This window comes from Equus quagga, chromosome 2, assembly GCF_021613505.1.
Source record: "Equus quagga isolate Etosha38 chromosome 2, UCLA_HA_Equagga_1.0, whole genome shotgun sequence".
Taxonomy (NCBI): Eukaryota; Metazoa; Chordata; class Mammalia; order Perissodactyla; family Equidae; genus Equus; species Equus quagga.
In genome coordinates this window covers 53057663-53068197 of record NC_060268.1, presented here as the reverse complement: position 1 = coordinate 53068197, position 10535 = coordinate 53057663, and the positions used below count along the sequence as shown (strand labels likewise).

Sequence of the window (10535 nt, the reverse complement as noted above, 5' to 3'; positions counted from 1 at the left end):
TGTGTGTGTGTGTGTGTATGTGAGGAGGAAGGAGAGGTGTGTGTGTGTGTGAGTGTGTGAGGGGGGAGGAGAGGTGTGTGTGTGTGTGTGTGAGTGTGTGAGGGGGAGGAGAGGTGTGTGTGTGTGTGAGTGTGTGAGGGGGGAGGAGAGGTGTGTGTGTGTGTGAGGGGGAAGGAGAGGTGTGCTGACTGGCATCCTGCTCCCAGCTGTTTGTGCCGGGGGTGGTCCGTGTGGGACGCAATCAGAGCCCTCAACTGAGAGATGGGAGCGCTAGGTTGGAGTCCAGCAGCTTCCACCACGTGGTCATGAGCCGTTTCTGAGGCTCAATTTCCTCATCTGTAAAAGGGGCATTAAGAGCTCTCCCACAGGGTTGTTGTGAGGATGTGACAAGATGCTATATGTAAAAGCGCCTGGCTTCTAGAAGGTGTCGACTCGGGGACACCTATTCCCTTCCTACCTGCTGGGCTTACCAGGCACAGTTCTGAGCCCCACTCGTGGGGGCCAGTTTTAGTGGTTCCCCCCACACAATCACTTTGTGGTGATGGCTGAAGAAACAGGCCCACATAGGTTTTGTCGCTAGGTCAAGGCCACATAAGTGGTTGGCAGCAAAGCCAAATTCTGGACACTCCCTATCCCAATCCCAAGCCTGTGCTCTCTCTACTATACCTACTGCTTCTTCTGGAAGCCTCCTTGGAAATCAGTGAAAACCTTCCAAAGAAGTAGCTGAGAAAAGCCATAAACAGACAAGGCTCCCCAAGTCACAGATGGACTGGTCATGCCACTAACCAGAAGAAGAGAGTGTGCTAACCAGCTGGAGTAGCAACAAAAGCAAGTCCCAGGGCTGGAGGATGCCCAGAGGGCAGGGAGACAGGGCAGGCCGGGGAGGACGGGGAAAAGAGGAGAGTCCGAAAGGGGGGGACCTACCACCACAAGCAGCCTTGGAGAGGAGGGGACCACAGACAGCTGGTGACAGGAGTGAACAGGCCTGGATCCTACCCGCAAGAGGCCATGTGGAGTGAAGGGAGCCAGGGCAGTGGAATTGGAGAGACCTGGGGTCAAACACTGCATTTGCCACTCACAAACTGTGTGACTTAGGGAAGATGATTTAACCTCTCTGAATCTCATTTATTGGAAAATTAAGCATAATCAATTTCCCCCATCTCTGTTTCTCTCTCTCTGAGTTGTCGTGAGGGTTAAATGATAAATGAGGTCCTTTGTGCCACACATCCAGTATGGTGCGTGGTAGAGGAAGGCCCCATATTGCCACTTCTCTCCCCTCCACCCAGTTACCTCATCCGACTGTTATGAGGCTTAATTAGATAAGGAGCTTGCTAAACTGCACTTACTCAACACAGATTCGTGTCCCTGCCCTCTCTCAAGAAAACGGGCTCCCAAACGGGTGAAGGTTCCTCCTGAGAGAGTGAGAAGGGAAGTGGGCGATGAATCGCCTCCTTTCACTCAGCAAATGTTTCCTCATTCTCTCCTGCTACTGCTGGACTCTCCCAGGGTTTACAGAGTTCTGGCGGACAAGCTTTGAAGAAAATAGATCCTTTGATGGTTTTGTCGAAATATCTTGGGAACCAGAGGAGTGAGGGCCAAGCCAGTGATTCTTTGTGAAACGAAAATCAGGAGGCGATGTTTATCTTGCCCAGCCAGGCCCTGCACTAAAATATATAGTACAATTAGACATCCCTGAAAAATATGGAGTGCGGCTTCTCCGTAACCAGAGCTGGGCAAGTCTGTTCTTCTACGAATCTGCAAGTATTCATCTAAGGCTGGAGGTGCCAGTGAAACAGGCTTCGGGGGCCCACGTCAGAGACGATCATGGCCATGGTGGATGGAGAAGGGTGTAGTTACGGGGCCTAGATTAAAGGCTTCACACCAGCACCATCAATAGAACTTTCTGTGATGTTGGAAATGATCTATTTCTGTGCTCTCTGATATGGCAGCCATGTATATGAGCACTTGAAAGGTGGCCAGCGTGACTGAGGAATCAAATTTTTGATTTTATTTAGTTTTAAGTAATTTAAATAGCCACATATGGTTAGTGGTTACCATATTGTGCGACGTAGCATTGTGCACATTGCAACATCCCATGAGCAGCCCCTTCTGAACAGGCCGAGTCTCACCTGGGCATAATTTCCAGTGATACCCAGGGCAACTTGGTGTGACCACAGGGTGCTACTCCCCACCAGTGAGCGACCTTAGGCCAAGCAGTTCAGGCCTTGGCTCACAGGAAGGACCGAGGCAGCCCTGGGGAGAATTTGGAGGGCCCAGAGAAGGGAGGGTGCAGTGTAGGCCGCTGTCCATCACTGGAACCCGTCAGGGTCTGGAGGCCTGGGCAGTTTCAGGCGGTCCTGCCTCAGAGCCTCCCTATCACTGGCCACGTAGGTCCCATCCTCATCTGACGTCCCTGGAGCGAGAGGAGTAGTTGATAACAAAGATCCAAGTGTTGTCTCCAAGGGACACACTGCCTGTCTTCCCGGGACACACAGAGCACATACTTTGTGCCAGGGGGTTGGTTTCCACTGAGCCCCCTGAGGGAGGGACTGCCTACTCTGGCTCAGTTTATGCTTGAAGAAGAAGTGAAGGGATGAGCACATTGGTTTTGGTAGCTGCTGGGTGAGATAATGCTGTCCTTTGGTCTCCTTCACAGGAAAGAGGTCCCTGTGAGTTTGTTACCTAGGGAAGTCCCTAAAACATTCTCCATGTCCAATGCTTTGTTTTTTTTTAAGCAAAGGCTTTTTTTTTTTAAAGATTGGCCCTGAGCTAACATCTGTTGCCAATCTTCCTGTTTCTTTTTTTTTCCTCCTTCTCCCCAAAGCCCTCCAGTACATAGTTGTATGTTCTAGTTGTGGGTCCTTCTAGTTGTGGTATGTGGGATGCCACCTCATCATGGCTTGATGAATGGTGCTGGGTCCATGCCAAGGATCCAAACCAGTGAAACCCTGGGCTGCTGAAGCAGAGCTGGAGGACTTACCCACTCAGCCACGGGGCCAGCCATGCTAACGCTTTGTTTTTAAGTTGTACTTGCTTATAGGAACCAAAACAGAACATTCCCAGATGGCCAAACCACAGAACTGGTCCAAACCAGAAAGGTCCAAGACGGCCATGGGGTGCCATGGGCAAAAGGAAATGTGTGCAAAAGGTGCTGTGTGCAAGCAGGGAAGATCTACGCATGCCCCAAATGTCCCCACCCCAAGGGATGACGCAGACACCCTCCCCGTTCCCATCTGGTAAGAACTCTGCTCACCTTCCCCTGGTGGAGGTGTTTTACAGCATGAGCTTTGTCTCCTTCAGTCATTGGTGAATGAATGAAGTTTCTGCTCTGCTATTCCGAACGCATCTTGTTCTACTGGCATGAGTGGCTCCAGGGAAAAGGATCCACTTGTGGGTCACCGACATCTTAGGGGTGAGTAACAAGCTCATGGCAGCAGCATGTGGTGGTTGGCCACCTGGGGTCCTTGGCAAAAGGGAGGGGCTCAGCCTGGCTTGTGCCAACTGCTCTTCCTTCTCTTGATGCTCGCCTCCCTCCCCCATCTGTAAGCCACTAGCAGATGTCCTGGGATGGACCAAGCCCCTCACTTCAGACGCACAGCCCAGCCCTGGAAGGGGACTAATGACCTCCTTTCTTTCCAGCTGATCTCAAGGAGAGAGCAAAACTTTCGCTCTCACCCCTGACAAATAAAAATGGCAAGCAATAGATATATTGGAGAATATGAGGAAGCCATTTGGTATAAACCTAATTCGGCCTGACCTTGTCTTTCCAAAAGGGCCTGACCGTGGCTGTTGAGCATGCATTGCATATCTGCTTTAGACATTCCCTATGGCAAGAGCAAAGGCCCTTGAGATAAAGGTGCAACCTCCCTCCCCCTCCCAACTTTGGCGTCTCCTTAAGGATTAAGCATCTTTCCTTAGGCTAGAAACTGATTGCTGCACTCACCTGTGACCGCCCAGCTCAAGACAATAGACTTGCCTCCTGCTACGCCCATCAAGATAGCAGACCCACTACCTGCTGTGTCCATCAAGCGCTGTGCTGACAGGCAATCTTGTGACTATTGTGGGAGGGACATTTCAATCATATGTGAAACACCCTGTTTGGGGGTATATAACCACTCTGTGCACCCCACTTCTTCAGTGCCCTTTCTTCCTTTGGGGAGAAAGGCCCCGGGCCATGGTCCTCAGATTTCAGCTCAGAATAAACTCACCCAAATTTTCATTTATAGATTGGTTATGGATTATTTTTGTCGACACCCCCCTCTCTCCCTTACCCCTACAAATAGACCAGGGCAGTTATTGAGGTAAAAAATCACTCAAAAAATTTTTGTGTCCCAGGGCAAATGATTTCCCCCATCTGGGCCTCGGTTTCCCCATCTGTGAGCTGGTGGGGTTGAACGGTCTCTTGAAAAGCTAACATTCCAGGATTAAATTAGATCCAGTGAAATGTGATTATCTGAGAGGCTTAATCACTCTGGGTGCCTTTGCCATTTAAAAGAGGAGCTGGTTAACCCAAAGGTGTCTAATTGGCAGCCTGCGGTGGGGGAGCTCCCTTAAGCAGGGGACCCTCCCAATTCCCTCACCTGCTGCAGGATGCTAGGGCTCCTCCGTCCCTAAGGGACAGACAGCGGAGGGGACCCTCTGGCCCCCAGGTGGGAGAGATCCTGCCCTCACTCCAACTGCTCTCAGAAGCTATCAGCATCCCACAAGGCGTTTCTGTTATTCCTGGGCCTCAGAGAAGGGAAGTCTGGCTGGAGAGCAAAAGTTCAGATGAACAGAGGAATCTTGAGCCCCCAAAAAGAAGTCTCCTGGGAGCTTGCCCTTGTGAGTGTGATATTAAAAGGAACGCTGACTGGGAGTTGGGAGGACCTGGGTTCTAGGCCTCCTTCCAGGCTGCGTGGCCCAGGGCAGCTCACCCCACTCAAGTTTTGCTTTCCTTCTCTAAAATGGGGATCATAACAGCCCTGCCGACCTTGCTTGGCTGTCGTGGGAACAACAAGGAGCCCGTGGCTGCATCTGATGTTTTGTATAAAAGGCTGTGCCCACGCCACGTGGTGGTGAGGGTGTGCTCACCTTCTGCACCTGCAGATATCTGCCCGGTAATAATGGAGCAGCTCAGCAGCCAGCTCCTCCCAGCGCTGTGAGCAGGGGCTGTGAAGCAGGAAGATGCTAAATCATGCACGGGCTGGTTTCAGGATTAGGCAGAAATGTTAATGGCAACAGATGTCGGCTTGTTCCCTCCAGGAGGATTGAGGCTTCAGTGGAGTGTTTCTGTGCTGGCTTCAGCCCAAGACCTAGCCACAGCCCTTTCTCTGACCTCCGGTTCAACCCAGAGAGGCCGGTTTCTGCCCTGAGGTTAAGGGTATGACCGGGGAAATGCTGGCAGCTGAACTTCAGCTTGGGAGGGCCTCAACTGGACAATGATATCCTGGAAGATCAGCTGATTCAAACTTTAGGGGAAGTGAAGAGCTGCAACTGTAGCCTGAAGCCCTGTGTTTTCATGGCCGTGAGCAGAGATGAACACAGCAGGTTCTAGTCTCGGGGAGGGAGACGCCTCCAGGTCTCTGTACAATGAGACCTGGGTGGTAGATGTCACCGCTCAGGGCTTTCCGGATCTAACGTCCTAAGGGACTATGAAAATAGACGAAGAGAGGCGGACCCGAGGACTGTTCCAGAAAGTATCAAGTTTTCTCCTTCTAGCATTTGGCAGCAAGGTGGCCACATTCTTGGGAAAAGAGAGGGATTGTGTCAACATCCTCGGAATCTGGGCAGTTTCAGAAACACTAAAATAGCAGAGCCGAAGTCGCTCCAGGAAAAGGCTTCGGGGAGCTTCTGGACCTTCAGACCGGTGGCTGCACGCTGCCCTTCTGAAGGCTCGGGGCCACCCACACTCACCTTTGAACGGGGCCTGGGCTCGCGTCACGAGGAAGAGCTTCCTGCTCTTCTTGCCTCTGTGCTCCTGGCGGACGTGGTAGCCCAGCGTGTTGCAGCGGCCCTTCCTGCAGCTCAGGCACAGGCCCTGGCTGAAGCTGTCCATGTCACTGCACAGGTAGGCTGTGCTCTGCATGCTGGGGTGCAGCAAGGAGTCGATGAAGAGGTGCACCGACCGCACGTGGGCGCATTTGATGGTCTTGGTGATGGCTGGAATACAGGCCAAGAAGGACATTATCCCCCCTTAATCCAAAGTACGCTCAACTCCAAGGGTCGTCTTATTTCTCAGTAGCAGCACATTAGCAAGGAGGGGTGCGGTTGCTGAGAGTGACCCACCAACAACAGTGGGGTGTAACCACGGACACAAAACTACGGGAAGAGTAGATCCCTCTCAGTGATGTAGTGAGAGGCATAGCCCCAGGCACCACGGGGCTCCTGGGGGCTCCCCGCCATTACACTGTGTTATCATAGGTGTTTTCACAGGAACCCCAAGTCGCTAAGAAAATATCGAATTATTTCAGAAAGCAGGACAGTGTAATTCACTTTAGAAATATTTGTATCTCAAATGGTTAAAAGTGCACACGTGCTTAGTGCTTTGGGGATAAGTGAGCTGGAACAGGCTGGTGTGGCATGCCTCTTTTCTTGGTAAAGTTAGGTAAATGAGGGCCGAGGCACTCCTGGGGCTCGGCTAATGGTCAAGTGCGAGCTGAGGCCTCTCCCTCAATGTCCACCTTCTGACCCAAAGCAGCTGTTGCATCCCCTGGGTCACAGGCCTGTAAAGCCAGCCTGGGGTTGGCTTCTAGAAGGACACACTCCAGTGACCAGGTTGGAATGGGCCTACCCCAAAGCAGCAAGCTTAGGAGGTTTATCTATGATGGATTTTTTTTTTTTTTAACTCTCCAAATATTAACCTAATCTTTAGTAAATTATTCTCAAGGAATGTTGAGGAACCACCACAAGATATGTAAAGTAGCTAATGTGAATGCAGAGCACAGGTAACTTTGCCAAAAGCTATTTCCCCAAGTGTCTGAAGGCTGAACGCCAAGACTAGACAGTCCAGTTCTTGGTCTGCGTTTGCCGAGCACCTGCTGTGAGGCAGGGACCGTGCTGAGGGTCTCCACCCGACCCCTCCCTGAACCTTCACCCCGCTCCTTGAGGCAGCTGCCCGAAATGAGAAAACCGGGCCTCAAAGACATTCCCTAACTCACTCACGCTCACCTTGCTAGAGGGGGTGAGGGTTGACAAAAATGGCAAGCAATAGGATATATTGGAGAATATGAGGAAGCCATTTGGTATAAACCTAATTCGGCCTCACCTTGTCTTTCCAAAAGGGCCTGACCGTGGCTGTTGAGCATGCATTGTATATCTGCTTTAGATATTCCCTATGGCAAGAACAAAGACCCTTGAGATAAAGGTGCAACTTCCCTCCCCCTCCCAAACGTTGGCATCTCCTTAAGGATTAAGTATCTTTCCTTAGGCTAGGAACTGATTGCTGCGCTCACCTGTGGCCACCCAGCTCGAGACAATAGGCTTGCCTCCTGCTACGCCCTCTGAGATAGCAGACCCACTACCTACTGTGTCCATCATGCGCTGTGCCGACAGGGCAATCTTGTGACTATTGTGGGAGGGACATTTCAATCATATGTGAAACACCCTGTTTGGGGGTATATAACCACTCTGTGTACCCCACTTCTTCGGTGCCCTTTCTTCCTTTGGGAAGAAAGGCCCCGGGCCATGGTCCTCAGATTTCAGCTCAGAATAAGCTCACCCAAATTTTCATTTATAGATTGGTTATGGATTATTTTCATCGACAGGGTGGTAGAGCAGTTACCAAGTTACCTTCTGTTCTGGTGTGGTTGGGAGAACCATCCCAGAATGGGATCACTCTTAAAATTAAGGTTGAAGAAAACTGAGAAAAACCACACCAAATTTGGGCAAGCTAAATAAATATACTTGGTTCTGTCACTTTGAAGTTTAGTCCAAAAGAGCCAATAGCACTAATTGGTCAGAGATGCATTTATCAGGCAACTAGTTACTGAACACCATCCCAGAGGTCTCTGTCGAGCTTTGGGAGGGTGTAGATCGCGGGGGAGAGCTGGATGGTCAGCCAGGAACTGCTGGTGACCAGAGGGGCGATGACTCGAGGGGGATGTAAGGAATTATAAGGGAAGTTCCCAGAAGGCTCTCTCAGGCGTGGGTGGGTGGAAGCTGGGAGTCCAGCCAAAGTGAGAGAATGTCGAGTGTGAAGGTCATTCTGCTACAGGAGAGGGGAAGGTGGTGACGTAATCACAAGAGAGTATTTTCAGCTCGTTTTGGACGGTTGGGGTGAGAAGGTGGTGTGCACGGGTGGGGGTCTCCAGCTGGCATAGAGTAAGTTGGCATGTTTCAATCAGGATGATATTTTATAATAATGAGAAATGTGGAATGCCTGTGGGACATATGGATTTTGCTGACATTTTTCTTCCTTAATCCTGTGCATGTTATCAATGTGCACTGTTAATGGTTCGGTTTTAGGATTTGAGAGAGAAGTGGGATCCGAACCCAGATAAAGCCACATTTGGTTTCTGCCCTGAGATGAAGGAAGTCCCAAGAACATATTTAGTGCTGAACTTCGAATTGGAAGAATCTCAGTAACGTCCTGTAGGATCAGCTGATTAAGCCTCACAGGGGCGGAAGTGTTAGTCCCACTCTTGTGAGACCAAGGATCGAGAAGCCATCATCTATTAAGTGGATCCTCATGTGGTCCAGAAGGAAGCTTCTGGAGAAGGGGGAATAACCACAGGCATCAGGACTCAACTGGCTTGTATCCGGGAAAGACTTTGCTTTGGGACAGCGGGTGGAGATAAGAAGTGGGGGTTCCTGGTGGGGCCCCTGCTCGTCCTCAGAGCTTGGCTCCAATGACCACTGCCTGTTAAGAGGAGGGGCCTGTCAGGGGAACACCAGCCCTTCCCCACTCCCACAAACCCTCTCTCTCTGAGCGGACTTGGTGACCCTACGCCCTGGGCCCCCACCCTTGCCAAACTCTTCCCAGAATCCTGCGGAGCTGGTAGAGTCCACTGGATCCAGAGGCTCCATGCAAGTGTGGGGAGTGTAAGCCCTTGGAGGCTATTGCTCTTGGCCATGTCGTCTTTCTTACCATTTAAGCCGTACTTGGCGATATCTTTGTAGAGCTCCAGGAAGTGGCAGCCAGGCTGGAAGGTGCCCCCATTGGGGTAGAAGTCGTAGTGTGCAATGGGCTGTTTGATGCCCACACTCAGGCCCATGTGCTCCCGGGTGAAGGTGTGAATGGCGTCCACAAAGTTGGCATCATCTGGTGAAAGACGTTCGCTGGGGGCAGTGCCCTCAAACAAGGGCCCCGCGGCATCCAGTGCTAACAGGAAAGCAAGGACAAGCGTTAGGTGGGAGAAGGGGAGGGGGAAAAATGTGCCTTCCAGCTTTTCGATGCTGTTACACATTCATGAGCTAGCAGGAAGAAGAAAATCCTAGGGCATAATCTTTCTCTAGAAAATCTCGCTGTAACCTTTTTGGAGTAAAACCACAGTAATTCATGGTGCTGAAAATTAGACACAGGCTGGGCGTTATCTATGGGGAAAAGAGGTTTGCAGGAACTATCCAGTGGTAGAAACAAGGTTATGAGGATACGCTTGATTTATTCAAGCAAATCAATTTTAAATACCTCTCAAGCTACTTTCAAGAGCATCTGTTTGCATACAAAAAACCCCACTGTGCTTATTGTAAGTAGCTCTAACCTACCCATCAAAGAAAGACTTTGTTTGCCTGCATCTTGTCAATAATTTCCCTTAACAAGCTAGCTTTTCTCCTACACTAATGTCATTTTATGGGAATGTCCAGAACAGCCTTGGGACATCACTGTTCCCAGGTGAAAGTGTTGTGAGCAAATAAGACTGCTCAAATCTCTGGTCCTTAAGTGACACGTGTGTCTGCATGAGACAAGTGGCCGCTCCTGGCCCACTGTAGTCGGGGAGTATTTATGCACTCCAGATTTTTTTCCCCTCTGTCTTTCTTCCTTTACCGTCTCTGGAGGATGCTTTGATGTTCATGTCAGCCCTGGCTTCCATCCCCGTTGGGGCAAAGGAATTGACAGGGGGCCATGAAAACGTCTGTTCTCCAGCCCTCACCCATAGGTACAAATGAAAGATGTCCTGGTGTGACTTACATTCGTTTCTTCATCAGGCTGACTACAAGATGACAACAGAGTAATTAGCCATCCCGCTGCCTCTGACGTGTATGGGCCTGGCTAATAATGCCTGATGTGGCCCACGACACCAGCCAGCGTGGAGAGGGTCCTGGGCCTGAGGATGCCTCTCTGTGATTCTGGCTCAGCCTCCTAGGCCTGGTTCCTTGGTGACGGGCCTCACTGGCCTTCTGTGGAAGGTCTGCTCACTCCCAGGCTATTGAGGGTAAAGTCACAGGGGTGGGGGCACAAATACTGTGGACCAGGCCTCCCCTGTCACCAGCAAGATGAAAACAAATAAGGTTGAGGACGTGAGTTCTCAAGATGGCGAATTTATCTTATTTAAATGTCTGCCATTATCTTATCTTTTTCACATTAAAACAAATTTCTTCTTCTGTGAAGTAATGGCAAT

At 50.6% G+C, this 10535-nt stretch overlaps 1 protein-coding gene across 1 annotated transcript in view; it reads right to left on the bottom strand.

Annotated features, from left to right (window-relative positions):
• LIPC (lipase C, hepatic type) overlaps positions 1 to 10535 on the bottom strand; it is a 139994-nt gene that overhangs the window by 13869 nt on the left and 115590 nt on the right. The window contains exons 5-6 of the mRNA XM_046655460.1: positions 9065 to 9298; positions 5893 to 6138 (exon numbers count right to left, since the gene is read on the bottom strand). Coding sequence (XP_046511416.1) covers positions 5893 to 6138; positions 9065 to 9298 — 480 coding nt within the window. The remainder of the gene's footprint in view (positions 1 to 5892; positions 6139 to 9064; positions 9299 to 10535) is intronic.